The sequence below is a fragment of the Chionomys nivalis genome, chromosome 10, assembly GCF_950005125.1.
Source record: "Chionomys nivalis chromosome 10, mChiNiv1.1, whole genome shotgun sequence".
Classification (NCBI taxonomy): domain Eukaryota; kingdom Metazoa; phylum Chordata; class Mammalia; order Rodentia; family Cricetidae; genus Chionomys; species Chionomys nivalis.
In genome coordinates this window covers 16,824,407-16,843,246 of record NC_080095.1, presented here as the reverse complement: position 1 = coordinate 16,843,246, position 18,840 = coordinate 16,824,407, and the positions used below count along the sequence as shown (strand labels likewise).

The window sequence follows — 18,840 nt, the reverse complement described above, 5'->3', positions numbered from 1 at the left end:
AATGCAACTTTAATGTGCGAGCTTGTCCTTAGTATTTAAACTTTGAACGGAATATTCATGTAACTTTATGGTTCTCCTAGCAAACAACTTTAAGTTCCACTTGAGGCTTTAAAAAATTCATTAGCTTTAGCCGGGAGGTGATGGTGCACGACTTTAATCCTAGCACTCGGGAGGCAGAGGCAGGTGGATCGCTGTGAGTTCGAGGCCAGCCTGGTCTACAAGAACTAGTTTCAGGACAGGCTCCAAAACTACAGAGAAACTCTGTCTCGAAAAACAAAAAACAAAAAATTAATTAGTTTTACCTTTATTACGCGGTATTAAGTACTAGACAAGAATATCATGCACAGATTCAAATGTCTAGGTCCCGCAGCTAGGGGCTGTGACCCTCGCCCTTTCCTCTAGAAATGACGGAGTGCCGATGTTAGCACAGGAGACACAAGTGCTAACACGACCAACTTTCTCAAGAACCAGTCAGCGCTCACCGGTCAGGTTTCAGGTGAGATTTGAAAACACAAGTCCTGTACATTTATGCTCTTCTTTCAACTCCGCTTTCAAACAAGTAGCAAACAAACGGAAACAAAACCGTGGGTGTAATAAAATCCAGTCCTTCTTTATCTTCTGCGAAACTGCGTCGGGGAGGCGAAGAGGGGCTCGGGACCCGGCACCCACCCCAGCTCACGCGGGAGGGCGAGCACAGCTGGGATGCACAGGTCCAAACACTGGCTTTCCCCGCTCGTCCCTCTCACGGTCCGCGGGACAACCAGCCGGCCGAGGTCAAGGCGGCATCCTCCTTAGGTTTCTCCGGGTGAGGGTCTACTCAGCGAAGGTCAGAGCGCCCACAGACTCAACTCACCTTAGCAACGCTTAACGCTCCCACGGCACCGAGAGGGCGGCACCCAAGGGAGGAGCTTGCGCACGCCCCCGCCGGGCGGATCGCCCCAGGTGATCACGCGTGCGCAGTGGGACCGTAAATCAGCCCGCCCCCTTCGCCTTGGCCCGCCTTCGAGGGGCGGGCTCGCGAATGGGCGGGGCCACGAGGAAGCGGGTGGGGAGTGGAGAAAGAGCGGCCGAGGACGGCGCCTGCGCGGTGGGCGTGATCCGGGCACTTAGGGCAGGATGAACGCTGCTTTCCAAGATGGCGACGGAGGGAGGAGGGAAGGAGATGAACGAGATTAAGACCCAATTCACCACCCGGGAAGGTCTGTACAAGCTGCTGCCGCACTCGGAGTACAGCCGGCCCAACCGGGTGCCCTTCAACTCGCAGGGATCCAACCCTGTCCGCGTCTCCTTCGTAAACCTCAACGACCAGTCTGGCAACGGCGACCGCCTCTGCTTCAATGTGGGCCGGGAGCTCTACTTCTATATCTACAAGGGGGTCCGCAAGGTACCGACCCGAGCGTCACCGGGGGCACGCCGGCGGTGCGGGCCGAAGCCGGGAGCTGGGCGGTGACAGCGAGGCCGGGGTGACCGGTGGGGGCGGCCAGCGCTGGTACTTTTGAGTGGGCCGGTAACTCCGCCGGGGTACTCCGGAGTGAGGCGGGTGGCGGCGGCGGTGCCTCGAAGGGGAAGGGGCTCTGGAATCGGGGCCGGAGAGACCCTGGGAACAGCAGCTGGCTGCCTCCCCCGGTAGGGTCCGTCAGGTTCCGACCCTGCCAGGGAGCGGGCCTGAGTCCCCGGAAGAGGTGCGGCGGCCGTCTTTGGTGGCCTCGCTTCCCGGGAGGCTCGAGAGTCCTGCCCTGAGTGAGAGGACCGGGGCGCGAGGCGGCTCGGAAAGGTCCGTAAGGCGGAACCGGGACAGGGAGGCGGAGGACTTGGAGACTAGGTCAGAAAGGACCTGCTCGGCACGCAGGGCTACTCCACCTGCTGCCGTACTGACACTTCATCGGAGCCTCTCCTCCCGGTGTCAACACTGTTTCTAAAATCCTTCCCGGGAGGACTGCTGTCATTGTCTTCGCCGAGGGAACCTTCTCCCGAAAGATTTTTGAAGAGGGTCATTCTGTCCCTTGTATTATGACAGGGCTTGAGTACTCGCACTTGGGAGGTGGCAATGATGTTTTCAATAGGCTAAGTTGCTTCAGAGGTGTTCTGTGTGAGCGTGCCTAGATTTATCTTGTCTGACGAGTCAGGCTATGCCCCAAATAGGGAGGGATGTGCCTTAAATGCTACTTTTAAGTAACCGGCCAAGAACTTAACAGTAATTCTGGGAAGCTTGTCATCGTGTTTTAAAATGTCTCGTTAAAAGCAGCAATTTATTGACGCTTTTCTTTCTGTCATTGGCAATGTAACTATGTTCTGAGAGTTTGCTTGTTTTTAACTTTTGACTGTTGGGTGAGGAATGAATGTACCCCATAGCACCTCGGATGGAATGTGAAAAGGTGATGAAAGATTAACTTATAAATGTTCAGTTAGTGGGAAAATAAATTGTTCATATCGAAGAGTACACATTACCAAGGATTAATATATCCAGAGGTTTTTTTCTTTTATGTTATTTTGTATGATTATGAGAACAAGGAAGGAGATAATGGTATGCAAGTGTTGCGTGTTGTTTCTTTAGTCCAGGGTGAATCTTTGATCTGGGTTTAGTCAGTGTACTACGGTGTTGGGTGGTTTTTGCAAATAGTTGGTTGACTCTTCTCTCTTTTGGGATTGGAAAAGTTGCTGTTTATAGTGTAGGAGCTGAAGTTTTAGTCTTGACTTCCAACTTTGTTATTGACTCATTGGTGACCTTGGATACTTTTGAAACTTTTCCTTGCATTTCTTTAAAAAGGAGAGGGTTTCAATGCACATTAGAATTCGTAATATAATAGCTATAGTGGTCGTTAGAGTCCTGACACACTCAGTAGATGTAAATTATAGAAACAAGCACTAAGAGTAACTGTCAAAAAAGAAGCTGCTATCTCAACATTCCTTCTTTGAATACCAGATTATTAAGGTTTTTCTCTGGAAAGAATTTTAAAGGACTATGTTATCTAAGCATGTTTAGGGGCTGGGGAGCTGGCTCAGTGATTAAGAACTTGCACTGATCTCTCAGAGGACTCTAGTTCCCAGAACCTGTGTCAGGCTATTCCCCAGTACCTGAAACTCCAGGTCCAGCTGATACCCTTTTTGGAGTTCTGAGTACTTAGAGCACACACACGTAATTTAAAAAAATAAAATAAATCTTAGAAAAATTAGAATTAGATCCTACTGTGGTTGTACACACCTGCAATCTTAGCACTCAATTTGTGATTTTTGTGGCCATCCAGGACTATAGTTAGCAGATTTGAGGCCAGCCTGGGGTAAAGTTAACAAGTTTGAGTCAAACATGGCCTATATAGCGGGAACCTACCTCAAAAAAAAAAAAAAAAATCCAAAACCAGGTGGGTGTGGTGGGGACAACACACACCTTGACAGGTGGATCTCTTTGAGTTCAAGGCCAGCCTGGCTTACGTAGGCCCATTTGGGCTACATAATTAGAACCTATCTCAAAACTAAAAACCAAAATAATGATGATATAAAAATGCAGCATGCTTCAAAGGTAAATTCACAGGGTCTGGAAGATTGATTGCTCAGTAGAATTAAGTGCTTGGTGCTCTTCAGGGTCCAGATCCCAGCTCCCGCATCAAGCAGCTCACAGCTGCCTGTAATGTAATCACTGCTCCAGAATATTCAAAGCCTTTCTTCAAACCCTGTTGGGCACCTGCGTACATGTGGCATTAACATATATATGTATAACTAAAGAATGAAAAGTTTAAAAAGTGAAATTTACGCCACGTGGTGGTGGCACACACCTTTAAACCCAGCACTGGGAAGCAGAGGCAGGCAGATTTCTGTGCGTCTGAGGTCAGCCTGTTCTACAGAGTGAGTTCCAGGGCTGGCTCCATAGCTACTGAGAAACTTTGTCTCGAGAAACCAGAAAAAAAGAAGGAAGGAAGGAAGGAAAGAAAGAAGTTTATTTGCATTAATGATTACTAATTTGGGTGTTGCTTCCTTTCCCCCATTTTTTTGTGCTCCTTCCCCCCAGTGTTGGGTGTGGACAGAACCTCAGGGCCTCTGTCATTTGTTAGGCAAGTGCTCCCTTGCTACGTTAAGCATCCAGCCCTGAAAGTCTTTTCTGGATCATTCTTATGACAAACTTCATCTGGATCGAGTAGCTCTGGTTTGCATAGTAAGAAAAAGACCATTTGTTTAGAAGTATTCTTAAAATGGTGTTCTAAGAGCTTGAAAACTACACTACAACTTTCTTGAAAACATGTCTGAAACACTGCCACACGCCTTTAATTATAGCATTTGGGAGGCAGAGGCAGGTGAATATCTTAGTTTGAGGCCAGCCTGGTCTACAAAGTGAGTTCCAGGACAGCCAGGGCTACACAGAGAAACCCTGTCTCAAAAAGAAAAAAAAAAAGCCTGAAATGCATAAGTTGCCTTTAACTGGGTGATTTGAGTGCTTTGATACTTTGTGTGTGTGTGTAAAATTTTATCAATCTTGAGATACATTTGTATTTTTGACATATTTAAACTCTTCTAGCTGTTGCAATTGAAGTTTTTCTTTCCATAAGTGAGTTTGTACTTATTGTCATTTCTGAATATAAGTGGCTTTTTGTTTGATGAGGTCTTAAATAGACCAGGCTGGCTTTGAACTTGTCAGGTAGCAGAGGATAATCTTGAACTCCTGATTCGCCTTTCCTTTATCTTTCAAGTTCTAGGCTGGGTGGTGGTGGCACATGCCTTTAATCCCAGCACCTGGGAGGCAGAGGCAGGTGGATCTCTGTGAGTTTGAGGCCAGCCTGGTCTACAAGAGCTAGTTCCAGGACAGGCCCCAAAGCTACAGAGAAACCCTGTCTCGAAAAACCAAATAAATAAAATGCAAAAAAAAAAAAAAAAATCCAAAAAAACTTAAGTAAATCAAATTCTAGGAATATAGATACCACAGGATGGTGGTGAGTTTTGGCTCTGATTTTAAAATAGAGCTAATAATTTGCCCTGTATAAGGAGGGTTGACAATTAGAGGCCACCCTTCACCATATAACCATATAATGAGACCCTATCTCAATAAAGCAAAGTAGTTATCTTTAGTTAGGAAGTCAGAACTTACTTTTAGGGTAAGTAGTAAATAGGTCTTTTACTGGCTATTTTGACATGTTTTTTGTTTTTTCAAAAAACATTCTTCAAGAAATATAAGTTGTGTTTGTGTGTGAGAAAGAGAGAAAGAGAGAGAGAGAGCACGGGCGAGCTGGGGCTCAAACCCAATGGTCTCATAATATATGTTAGGCAAGAACTCTTGCCACTGAGTCACATCCCTCAGCCCAAGACGGATGAAATTTTACAATTATTTAGATCACCGAGAAGCCCCAGTTTGGTTGAGATTTACAACTAAATTAAACATGTGTAAAACGGGTATTGAACCCAGAGTCTTAATGTACCCTGGGCAAACGCTACCACTGGACTGTCCGTTCCCTTTGCGCCCGATAGAATTCATGTTCTGCCTGTACAGGTCCTGGGATTACAGGCATTCACAAGCTAAGTGTATGTGTAGCACGAATTCTAATTGGTTTTAATAATAAAAACCCGGAATCAGATTTAGGGGTTCATGCTGAAAGATCAGAGAAGCAGAGCAGTCAGGTGCTAGTTCTTACCTCTATTGAATCCGCAGACCAAAGGGGTGATTCTGTCCCTATAAATCCTCAGACTGAATGCTGCAAGCTCCTGTCTCCTCCCGCTTTATATTCCTTTCTCCACCCAGCCATATTACTCCTGTCTCAGTGAGCACTTAAATCCTAGTGCTGGGATTTAAGATGTGAGCCACCACTGTTTGACTCTGTTTCTCTTAGATGGATTCAATCTCTTATAGCCCAGGATGGCCTTGAACTCACAGAAATCTGCCTGCCTCTCCCGAGTGCTGCATCAAGGTGTGTGCCACCACTGTCTTGCCTCTATGGCTAATTAGTGTGGCTAGCTCCACACTCTGATCTTCAGGCAAGCTTTATTTGTTAGAGGACACACAAGCAATTACCACGTGTGTGTTCTCTTTCCTCAGAGGAAGCATGGGGAAGTAGTCTAACACTGAGGAATACAATGTGGGCTCTTTTAAATGCTTAGAGATCGGAGTCCTAGCAGTAGATGATATAGGTATAGGTAATTTCTTCTCCCTCAGAAAACCAAGGCTAGAGAGGAGATAGGTTTATTAGTGCTTTTCATTATAAGGAAACGGAAGCACATGTGAGCATAAAAAATTGTTTTAGACAGGGCCGGGCGGTGGTGGCGCACGCCTTTAATCCCAGCACTCGGGAGGCAGAGACAGGCGGATCTCTTTGAGTTCGAGACCAGCCTGGTCTACAAGAGCTAGTTCCAGGACAGGCTCCAAAACCACAGAGAAACCCTGTCTCGAAAAAAAACCAAAAAAAAAAAAAGAAAAAAAAATTGTTTTAGACAGATCACACTTTCTTTTTTTTTTTTTTTTTTTTCAAACAGTTTCTTTGTATAACAGCCCCGGCTGTTCTGGAACTTGCTTTTAGACCAGGTTGACCTAGAACTCACAGATATAAGCCTGCCTCTGCCTCCTAAGTGCTGGGATTATTTTTATTATTTATTTATTTATTGATTTTTTTGAGACATGGTTTCTCTGTAGCTTTGGAGCCTGTCCTGGAACTAGTTCTTGTAGACCAGGCTGGCCTTGAACTCACAAAGATCTGCCTGCCTCTACCTCCTGAGTGCTGGGATTAAAGGCGTGTGCTGGCCTTTAATCAAGCCTTTTAAATCCATACTGTAGGTACTTCAGAATTTACCCAGTGTTGAGTAATACATTATCTTACTGGCTTCCTTCCTTCCTTCCTTCCTTCCTTCCTTCCTTCCTTCCTTCCTTCCTTCCTTCCTTCCTTCCTGATTTATTTATTAATTATGTATATATACATTGTTCCACCTGCATATATGTCTGTATTCCAGAAGAGGGCACCAGATCTCATTGTAGAGGATTGTGAGCCATCATGTTGGTGCTGGGAATTGAATTTAGGTCCTCTGGAAGTGCTCTTAACCTTTGAGCCATCTTTCCAGCCCCTACTTTTTCTTTTTTGACATAGGATCTCACTGTGTAGCTTTGGTAGGCTTGGAACTCACAGAGAGATCCGGTTGCCTCTCCTCCCCATCCCCCAGTTTTGGGTTTAAATATGCCAGGCCTTCACTGAATCTGTATCAGCCTTATGCGGGAGATGGAGACACCTTTGATTTCTTATGTTCTGAGATAAAGTTTGTGAACCTGTTTTGCTTAGTTGAAGACAGTATGAATATCAGTATTATAGTACACTAATCATTTCAGCAGATTTGAGTGACTACCATAATCCTAGTAATATTGAGCAGGATGCTATGAGAGATGAGAAAGATACCTCCCACGGAACTGTGAACTACTAGCTTTTAAATATTTTATGAATTATTCTATTCTTTTTTTTTTTGTTTTTTTGTTTTTTTTTGAGACAGGGTTTTTCCTGTCCTGGAACTAGCTCTTGTAGACCAAGCTGGTCTCGAACTCACACTATCCGCCTGCCTCTGCCTCCCAAGTGCTGGGATTAAAGGCGTGCGCCACCACCGCCCGGCTATTCTATTATTCTAAAAAAGATTGCTTTAGGAAAAAGACCCCAAAGGTAACTATTTTGTTGGACCTATCTTTTTATTTTGTGGAGACTGTTTTTATATCAATGTGAATGGTCTCCATTCAGATCTCAGTTTAACTATCACTTCCTTCGCAAATCCTTATGTGAATTCACAGGTTAGATCAGTTCCCCTTTACATGTTCTCACAGCACCCTGTTCTTTGCCTTCCTGACATTTTCTCAGTTTGTAATTCCCTGTGAGAACATCTCTTTTGTAGACAAAGCTTCCTTACAGCGGATTGGGCTTTTCCTGCTGTCTTCTCTTTGCCTATTGCAGTGCGCATTGAGGCAGGACCTTTTCTGCCGTATCTCTTGAGTTGAATGACTCAATAAAGCTGTGTCTACTCATGCTATACCTTCAAAAGGTGTCCAAGTGGGACTAAAAGTAATATGGGTAATTTTTAGTAGTTCATATCTTAAAAAATTTTCTAGTACTACCAATAGGTAATAAAGTTAGAGACAGTAAACAAATGCTACAGATTACTTTATTGTTGTTTTTGAGACAGGGTCTTAATTTGTAGCCCTGGTAGGGCCTCCAGGCTCACTATGTAGACCAGGCTAGCATGGAACTCAGTGATCTGCCTGTATTTGCTTCCTCAGTGCTGGGCTAAAATGTAATACCTCCACAGCTGACATGCAGATTGCTTTTATCTATTGCTATCAAACCACACTGCCTACAAGACTCATGTACTAGGAACAATTGCTTTAAAGTTGTAGTCTGTGGGACATGGTGTTGCACTCCTGTAATATCAGCAGTTGGAAGGGTAGGCAAAAGGACCAGGATTTTAAGGCCAACATTGGGTACATAAGACCCTGTCTCAAAAAGCTGAACCATATCAAACCAACTATATTCAGATTTACTCAACATGCAGACCAAACCTCCTTGCTTCTTCCTCCCCTCCCATTTCAGACTGCACACCATGAATGTACTGCTCAGGACTTTATTGATGTGATGATTCCTGTGGTACATGGGAATTAAATTTTGATGGGTCTAAGGCCTGTTATCTGTTAAGATTGTATGATTCCATACTCAATTTTAAAAGTGAAAATAAATTCATTTTTCCATTGGGGAGATGCTGCTAATGTTTTTAGGTTCATTGCTTCTTTTTTCCCCCAAACAAGGTTTTTTCTGTGTAGCCCTCCCTCCCTGGCTATCCTGGAACTTGATCTGTAGACCAGGCTGGCCTCGAACTCAGAGAATCCCTTGTCTCTGCCTCCAGAGTGCCACTATAACCTGGCAGTTCATTGCTTCTTCTTCTTCTTCTTCTTCTTCTTCTTCTTCTTCTTCTTCTTCTTCTTCTTCTTCTTCTTCTTCTTCTTCTTCTTCTTCTTCTTCTTCTTCTTCTTCTTTTTTTATTTTTTTTTTATTATTATGTATACAATATTCTCAGTGCTCAGTGCTCTGCCTGCAGGCCAGAAGAGGGCACCAGACTTCATTACAGATGGTTGTGAGCTACCATGTGGTTGCTAGGAATTGAACTTAGGACCTTTGGAAGAGCAAGCAGTGCTCTTAACCACTGAGCCATCTCTCCAGCCCACCAAATTTAAATTTAAGAAGCAATGAACTGGGGCTGGAGAGATGGCTCAGTGGTTAAGAGCACTGCTTACTCTTCCAAAGGCCCTGAGTTCAATTCCCAGCAACCACATGGTGGCCCACAACCATCTTTTAATGAGATCTGGTGCATTCTTCCTATATATACAGGCAGAACACTGTATACAAAATAAATAAGTAAACAAGTTGAAAATACTGTGACTTCTAGGTCTTTATGCTAGTTAAGGTTTATACTTGTGTGCTTTAGTGAAGTTGGAGCCAAAAGAACCAGCTGATGCCATTTAAGTTTTTTTAATTAATTAATTAATTAATTAATTTATTACGTGTACAATATTCTGTCTGTGTGTATGCCTGCTGGCCAGAAGAGGGCACCAGACCTCATTACAGATGGTTGTGAGCCACCATGTGGTTGCTGGGAATTGAACTCAGGACCTTTGGAAGAGCAGACAGTGCTCTTAACCACTGAGCCATCTCTCCAGCCCGCCATTTAAGTTTTATTGAGGAAAGTGGATGGTGGACTGATTTGGAAAAGGAGGAACATTTTGTCTTGTCAAAAACTGCACGACCACCTGTTGGTCATGTTGGAAAGATGCATGCTTTTTATGGAGGGTGAACTGGATGCCATACACACTCCTCCTGGCTTTAGATACTGGATGGCTTTAGGATGTCATATTCAAATCCTCTGTTATTTTCTCCCTCTTTCCTCTCCCTCTGTCCCTCTTCTTCCTTCCTTCTCTCCCATCAGTGTTTTTCTTTATCTGCATAGGTGACTAAACCTAAGCATGCTGCGCAAGCATTCTGCCTCAGAGCTATCTGCCTTCTTAAGTTTTGAGTTAAAAATATTTTTAAGATTAATTTAACTGTATTTTGCCAGCATATGTGGTTGTGCACCATGTGTGTTTCTGGTACCTGTGAAGGGTACCAGATCCTCTGGAACTTGAGTTAAGGATGGTTGTGAACTACCTACCATGCGGGTACTGAAAACTGAACCTTGGTCCTCTGCTAGAGCAAGAAGTGCTCTTATCTGATGAGTAGTCAACTATGTAGCCCCCTTCACCTTTTTTTTGGGTAGTTTTTGAGTCAAGGTATTAGTAACTTTCTCAGTCTGTTGGCTTTGAGCTTTTTTTTTTTTTTTTTTTTTTTTTTTAAGACAGTTGGGTTGTCTTGGAACGTGCTCTGTGGACCAGATTGGTCTCGAACTCAGGATCCACCTGCCTCTTCTAAATGCCTTGGCTTAATGTTTTTTTTTTTTTTTTTTTTTTTTTTTTTTTAAATTAGGTTTTGTGGTCGTGGTTTGGTGGTGCTGAAGGGAAAAGATGGGAAAAGAACACAAGGTCTTGCTGTGTAGCTCGGACTGGGCTAGAGTTCGTGGCAGTCTCCCCACCCTAACTAAATTCTTGGGTGCTGGATGATAGGTATACACCATCACGCCAGGCTTACTTTAAGAAATTTTGTACATAACATAATCTAGTAGGGCACACATTGAATTGCTTTTTTCCATTGAGAATTGCTTTCTGACTTCTGAAATAGTGATTTTTTTTTTAAACTTTAGAATCTTGCATCCTGAGTGGAAAGCATCAGTAGTTATTATTTAAAGTAGGAAATACCTCTCTAGAGAACCTTGCATCTCTTGAACTCAAAGAGGAGTATAGTAATGAATGACCCCTGAGTAGATTTGAGCAGCAATAAGAAGCACACAGTGGCCTGGAGAAATGACTCCATGGTTAAGAGCACTATGACTCAAGCAGAGAACCCAGGATTGATTCCTAGCACCCACATGGCAGCTCGCAGTCATCTGTAACTCCTGTCCCATGAGGAGTCTGACACATAAACAGTTAAATAATTCTAAAAAATCAAGACATAGAAAACATGTATGAAAATCAATAAAAAAATCATGAATGTCGGCTGGGCGGTGGTGGCGCACGCCTTTAATCCCAGCACTCGGGAGGCAGAGGCAGGCGGATCTCTGTGAGTTCGAGACCAGCCTAGTCTACAGAGCTAGTTTCAGGACAGGCTCCAAAAAACCACAGAGAAACCCTGTCTCGAAAAAACCAAAAAAAAAAAAATCATGAATGTCATGTTTTTTTCAAGTCTGGGTTTCACTTTTTTTTTTTTTTTAAAGCTCTTGCTAATCTGGAACTCCTTGAACTCACAGATATCCCCTTACCTCTGCCTCCCAAGTGCTGAGATTAAAGGCGTGCACCACCACCACCCAATGAATGTCATTCATTTTTTTAAGGCTTATTTTTACTATTTTTAATTATGTACTTGTGTGTGTGTGCGTGCGTGCATATGAATGTGAGTGCTAGTAGAGGCTAGAGGCATTGGATTCTAGAGTTGGAGTGTTCCTGGAGCTGGAGTTATGTACATGGTTGTGAGCTGCTTGGCTGGGTGCTGACAATAGAGCGCAAGTCTTCTGCAAGAGCAGTTTACACTCTAACTGCTGTGCCATCTCTCCACCCCCTGCATGCTGGTCTCACTGCAAGTGTTGTGAAGCATGTCTGTTAATTATTACATGCGTGTGTAGACCAAGTTCTGCCTTCAAGAAGCTTGTTGATGTAGGTACTATTTTGTGATTAATGCTAGAGACATAGTGGTACTGTGTTAGGAACAAGAACCATAACAGTGGACTTGTCATTATCTGGTTTGGCTGTAGAGCTAAAGAAACTTTTCAAATTAGGTAGTAATATGCGTGCCATACAAACAAGATCCCCAGGACCCCAATAAGAAGGCAGGCCTAGTAAGTCGTGCTGTACTTGTAGCCCCAGTACTAGGGTGGGAAGGGAGAGATGGCAAGACAGGCAGATTCCCTGAAGCTCACTAGTTCATCTTGTAGAATCAAAGAGCCTCAGGCTCAAAAAATTTGACCATCTTAAAAATATAAAGGAGGTGAGTGGTCGAGGAAAGACACCAATGTCAACCTCTGTCCTCCATCCAGTGCCCACATGCACTAACAGACGAATACACTGCACACACAAATTTAAAGAGCAATGTGAAGATTTTTGTATTTGATGTTTTAGAGAACATTTCTTTTCTGTTTTATTAGTGAGATTAGTTTGTACAGAATTATGAACTCTGGTCCTATTTGATTATTCAACAGAAGGCATGCACCACCGAGTCCTTTTTTTTTTTTTTTTCCCCGAGACAGGGTTTCTCTGTAGCTTTGGAGTCCATCTTGGAATTCACTCTGCAGACTAGGCTGGCCTTGAATTTACAGAGATCCACTTGTTCCTGCCTCCCCAATGCTGGGATTAAAAGCGTGCACCACCACCACCTGGCCTTAACCGAGTCATTTTTAGGTCCCTGTTTTAATACAGTTTTGAGCCACAGTTACCAGTTTAACTAGTTGCTATTCTCCAAGGTTTATTATAGAAGAGGTAAATGATTTATATTGTAATTAGTGATGAAATTTAACAGACTTTTGGAAACCAAAGATAAAAATTGAAGTGAAAAAAGAGTTAGTGGGCTGATTGGTGGTTTATGAGTTATATACCTGAGTGTTTTGTAATGTTAGGAGGTTTTTGTAATAATACTAATAAGAAACCCACTTAGAGGGATGAATTAGCTTATATCATTGAATATTTGGCTGAGGACCAGCTCTGTTTGCCAAGATAGACTTATTTATTCATTCATTCATTCATTTATCCATTCATTTATTCATTTATTTTTGGATTTGCTTTCCATCAGCTTGCCAGCCTAGCTGCTGTGGCTAGATGCTGGAGAGGTGATAGGCTCTCATCTACCAGACAGGAAAGTGCTCTACAGACAGATGCTGAAGAGAGACATGAGCTACACTGAGGGTCTTGGCTGGTTCGGGGACCTAGAAGGAATAACCTGTTTCCTCTTTTAGACTGACCTTGAGGGCAGAAACCATATCTTATTTGTCCATATCCATTAGACTTCTACTACATAGAGACAGGATCAGTATTTAACTCAGGCTCGCCTTAGGCTTGACAATTCTGGTGGCACACGCCTTTAATTTCAACACTCGGGATGGGGGCAGACTGACCTCTATGAGCCTGAGGCCAGCCTAGTGTACAGAGTGAATTCTAGGCCAGAAAGGAATACAGAGACATTGCCTCAATAAAGAAGGAAGGAAGGCAGGAAGAAAAGAAAGGAAGGAAGGAAGGAAGTTGGTTTAAATTATAGTTCTCTAAGGACCCCTTTAAATGAGTCAGGTGATCTTCCCGTCCCTTTCAGCAGCCAGGTATGCTCTGTTACTCGCCATTCTTGGAGATAGGCCAGCCCCCTTCAAAATGTTTAGAAATTAGTCAGCCATCTGGCCTCTTGTACTATTGGATGTCTTCTGGTTTAACTCAGGAGGAAGCAGTGCCTAGTGTCCTGAATGTCTGACACTGGCTTTTTGTTCCCTATCCTGGAGCCCTGGGGAGAAAAGTCCATACTTGGCCTTCCAGAAAAAAATACTGCTGCCCTCCAGTTCTTTCCTGTTGGATGCAGGTGTACCGCTCCTTTCATTCCCCCTTCCCCTAGTCCTGGTGTAACTGTACTTGTAGATAGCAAATTGAGGGAAGTAAGATCTCAGCTAACTAAAAATAGTGTCTGTTGTCCTCCTGGCTTCCCATGCTGTGCCCGAAGTCTTGGGTTTTCATGAGAGAGCTCAGAGGGTGGAGGTGGAGTGGCCTCTCAGAGCCTGAATAGACCAGTCACCTCTTGTGTCCCTCTAGAACCTCTCTTCTTAGACTTTGTCACTTTCTTTCTTTCTGGTGGCTCTGCTCTGACTTCTCGACTGCCTCGGCTTGTGGTAGACTGTGCTGCCTGTCTCATGGTTGTCCCTTTGCTAGTGCCTGTAAATCAGGTACTGTGATTTCATTTGTACTGTGTGGCCATCTTGCACTGTGACTTCTTGGTTCCATGTTTTTTGTGGCCACCCTGAGGTCCCAGTCTACGTCTGGCATGCTCTACTGCAGTGACGCTCAGGGTCTTACCATCGGCTGGAGCATTTCAGCATCAGAATCTGAGTTTACACAAAGCCTTTACCTTTTTAGTGTGACTTTGGCTCTCAGTGTCAGATTCAACATGGCACTGGCTATTCAACTTCTTGCTGCCAAATCCACTGGCTGCCATTCAGCTTTTCAGCAGCACTTGGCACTACTTTTTATTTACTTATTAATTATTAATTTTATACTTTTATTTATTTTAGTTTCTGTTTGGTGGGACATGCACACACCACAGCATGTACGCTTGTTAGGGGACAATTTCTGAGAGTTGGTACCTTCCTTCCACAAGGTGGATCCTAGGGACTAAACTCGGGTTTTTAGGCTTGGCTGTAAATGCCCTCCTTATCTGCTGAGCAATCTTACTGGGTGCCTGTTTGTTTATATATTTATTACTTTTAAGTTAGAGTCTTACTGTATAGCTCAGGTTAGCCTTGAATTTTCTCTGTAGTCCAGGCTGCCCGATCTCCCTCCCTCCCTCCCTCCCTCCCTCCCTCCCTCCCTCCCTCCCTCCCTCCCTCCCTCCGTTTTCTTGTCTCTCTGTTTTCTTGCCTGCTTCAACTTCCTGAACACTGGGGTTACAGGTGTGTTTCACCTTGGTTAGTCTTAACACTTTAAAATTTTACTTCACTGCCAGTGGTGGTGGCGCAGACTTTTAATTCCAGCACTCGGGAGGCAGAGACAGGCAGATTTCTGTGAGTTCGAGGCCAGACTGGGCTACAGAGTGAGGATCAGGACAGGCTCCAAAGCTACACAGAGAAACCCTGTCTCGAAAACCAAATAAATAAATAAATACATTTACTATTATTGTTGTGGTGTATATGTGTAGGAACACGTGTGCCTTTTGGAGGTCAGGGTGATTTTCAGGAATTGGTTCTTTCCTTTCCACTGTGTGGGTTTCAGGTTAGGGACAGCACTCAGACTTGTGCAACAGCCTGCTGATAGGCTCGCCCTCCCACCCCCCTCTTGTCACTTTAATCCTGAATTCACCTTTCTGGTCCATGCCTCTGGCTTCTTTTCTTGGTTCATTTCCTACTGTCTAGATTTTAATTGTTGGGTTTCTTCAATGACTTAGTCTTAATTCCTTTCTCAATTCTATTATGTTTCTTGGCTACATTTGAAATCATATTTCCCTTTTGTTCCTGAAATAGTTTGTTTATGTTCTTTTCCCCCCAGGAAAAATGATTTATTTCAGTAAATGAACCCAGTGGGTATTTCTGTGAGAGCACAAATTAGTTAGGGCAATTAAAATTTGAACTAACATATGCTCTGGCCAATCTCGGCCTCGATCACCTTCAGCTGTAGATCTTCCTTCTTGATAGTGAGTGGCCTTGCCAGTTCTTTCTTCAGCTCCCGTTGCCATCTGCTTTTTGGGCTGTGTGTCTCTAGTCCTAGACATATCCATCTCTGTGTTAAAACTACCTTTCCTCCTGCTCTAGACCTTGACTTTGGCCTAGGTGGTGCTAGGCCCTGTCACTGACTTGAACTTTATCCTTCTCATTCAGATTTGTTTTTCCCTAACAGATTTACAAGATTTGCTTGTTAAATATTTTTTTCAAATTCAGTGTGGTGGCTAATGCTTATAATCTCAATACCCAGGAGACAGAGGCAGGAAGATTGCTGTAGGTTAAATGCCAGTTTGGGCCACATAGTGAGACACCCCACCCTCCAAACACACACCCACCAACACACAAATATTGAGCTCATTTTTCTGTTTTATGCATGCTGCTGTGTTCTCTTTATTCCTTTAGTTTTCTTTAGGTTACTCTCTGTTTTTCCCTAGCTTACTGAATAAAAACATGTTTAATCTTTTCTTGTTTTTAAATGATAGGCTCAAAGTTCCTGTGAGCTTTATTGCTTTAGCAGCCTCCCATGTATTAGGTAAGTGGTAACAAGTATTTGGGATCTGAGTAGTTTTTTATTTCATTTCTTACTTCGTCCTTAACTCCTGATTATAAATAGACAGTTTTAAGTTTCTATTAATGTGCTTTTCCTTTTAAAATTAATAAATTGATGAGTGTGTGTATGGCGTGTCTGTGCATTTGCATGCTATGGTATGTGTGCAGAAGTCAGAGGACAGCTTTGTGGAGTTCGTTCTAGAGTTTGAACTCAGGATGTCAGAATTGTATAGAGCCATCTCCCTAGCCCATACTTTTTTCTAATAGTTAAAGTTTTAAAAAACTACATTTATTTACTTGGTAGGGGATGAGGAAGGACACATGCATTACATGGCACACTAGTGGAGGTCTGAGGATAACTTTTGGGAGTCAGCTCTCCTATCATATGGGTCTTAGGAAAAGAACTCACTCTCAGGGTTAGTGGCGAGCACCCTCACCTGCTGAGCCACCTCACTGACCCTTGGTGTGTCTTTGTCCTCTACAAAACATTTGAATTCCATTGTCATTGTGCTTCTTTCTCTCCCACTTTCCTAGTTTTACTGTTTCCTGCTGATTCCCGTTTGAAAGTATGCCTTGAACAGACCTGTGTGTGTTTGCTTCTCTACTCAGCTCTCCTAGACAGCCTCTAGTCTCCTCTTGCCTCTTCTGTCCCGACTCTTCACAGTTACTAGAATCGTTATAAATGTGAATTTGATGTCATTCCTAGACTTGAAGCCATTCAGTGACATTTATTTGTTTATTGAAACAAGGTCTCAGGTGGCCCAAGCTGGCCTCGTGTGGGCTGTGTAGCTGAAGATGACCTTGAATTTATGATCCTCCTGCTGACACCTGAATGCTACACTGCTTAGAGTACTGACCCCTGTTGAGTCTACCATGAGAAAGAAAAGGGGAAATGATGTAGGAGGTCCTTCTGTCTTTGTGTTGCTTTCATTGATTAATAAAGAAACTGTTTTGGGCCTGTTAATAGGGCAGAACTTAGGTAGGCAGGGAAAATTAAATGGCATGCTGGGAGGAAGAAGGGCAGAGTGAAGAGATGCCATGGACCTGCCACCGGAGATAGATGTGCTGAAGCTTTGCTGGTAGTCCACGACCTTGTAGTGATATGCAGATTAATAGAAATGGCTTAAATTAATATGTAAAGTTAGCCAATAAGAAGTTAGAGCTAAGGCCGGGCAGTGGTGGCGCACGCCTTTAATCCCAGCACTCGGGAGGTAGAGGAAGGCGGATCTCTGTGAGTTCGAGGCCAGCCTGGTATACAAGAGCTAGTTCCAGGACAGGAACCAAAAGCTACGGAGAAACCCTGTCTCGAAAATCAAAAAAAAAAAAAAGAAGAAGAAGAGGAAGAAGTTAGAGCTAATGGGCCAAGCAGTGTTTTAATGAATATGGTTTCTGTGTGATTATTTTGGCTCTGGGTAGCTGGGACAAACAAGCAGCCTTCCTGTTACTTTCTTGCCAGTAATGTAACTCAGTGGTAGACTACTTGTCTACCATGCCCAGCACGCTTGATTCCATCCCCAGCAATACAGTTGAACAGAAAAAAACCCCAAACCATGACCTATTCATATTGCATGAGCCAGCCCTTGCCTTCCTTATATGCAGCTCTTTCATTTTCTTGCTGACTTACTGGCTTCCATTTAATCCCTCTGATTAGCATTAAGCTTCTTTATACTTATTTTTATGTGCTATTTTCTCTGCCGAGAGTGTTGTTTTCCTCTTTTCCCTTCGATCTCTAAAGGGGAGCTACACCCACCCTTTATTATCAGAGCAACAGCATGAATTGTGTTCCCTCTGTGACTAGGTCATTCCCCATATAGCTACAAGGCTAGCTCCCTCACCTTATCTGATATCTGCCTGTTGTGGTTTGAATGAAAATGGCCTCCATAGGCTCATGTTTGAGTAAATGGTCCCCAGTTGATGGAACTGTTTGGGAAGGATTGGCAGGTGTCACCTTGTTGGAGGATGTGTGTCACTGGGCTATGCTTTGAGGTTTCAAAAGACTCAAACCATTCCCAGTTTCTCTGTCTTCAGCTTATGAATCAAGATGTAAGCCCTCAGTTGTTCCTGCCTCTGTGCCTTTGCTCTATCATTATGGGCTCTAACCCTCTGAAATGATAAGCCACAAATTAATGCTTTCTTTTATAAGTAGCCTTGGTCAATTGTTTTATCACAGCAATAGAAAAGTAACTAAGATAGTACCTAAATGTGATTCTGCTGTTCCTTTCCAGACAGAGACTACATGAGGTAGGAGCAGCTTTTCCTTTCCACAGGGTTTCATTCTGTAGTCCAGGCAGTCTTAGAACTCATTCTGAGATGACTTTGATCTCATGGTAATCCTTTTGCATTAGCTGAGATTATGGACATGAGCAGCATACACAGCTTAACTTCTTCGTAGTCCTTATTACTGTCTGATTCTCATCTAACTTGTTTGTCTTTTCTACAGGAAGAGGTAGTGGTTATTATCTTCACTCCTGAGACCTAACTTAGAAGGAAATGTATCAGCTCAGGACCCCCAAGACCAAGTTCTCAGCACAAAGGAAATTTATTTGTCCTGGAGAGACAGAGGAGAGGGGTAAGGGACAAAGACAGGAGATACAGGAAGAGGGAAGGGTACAGGAACAAGGAAAAGGGCACAGTGTTATTTGTCCTGGAGGGACAAAGGACTGCATCTAGATAGAGAGGAGACAGGTATGGCACATAGGAAAATCGTGGTTTATAAAGGGAAAGAGAGAAACCCCATGTTAGGATGAGGAGTTTAATTTTTGTTTTTGTTTTTAAGTCAGGGTTTCTCTGTGTAGTCCTGGTTGTTATGGAACT

The 18,840-nt window shown here is 43.5% G+C and overlaps 1 protein-coding gene across 7 annotated transcripts in view; it reads left to right on the top strand.

The window, feature by feature from the left end:
- Nucleotides 1–1,111: 1,111 nt before the first annotated feature.
- Wdr20 (WD repeat domain 20) overlaps nucleotides 1,112–18,840 on the top strand; it is a 61,712-nt gene continuing 43,983 nt past the window's right edge. For 5 of the 7 annotated variants that reach the window (XM_057782991.1, XM_057782990.1, XM_057782994.1 and 2 more), the window contains exon 1: nucleotides 1,112–1,384. In XM_057782991.1, the coding sequence (XP_057638974.1) occupies nucleotides 1,136–1,384 (249 nt within the window). In that variant the 5' untranslated portion in view covers nucleotides 1,112–1,135. Of the gene's footprint in view, nucleotides 1,385–15,959; nucleotides 16,010–18,840 lie in introns of all 7 variants that reach the window. The other 2 variants (XM_057782995.1, XM_057782992.1) reach the window with 2 other exon arrangements.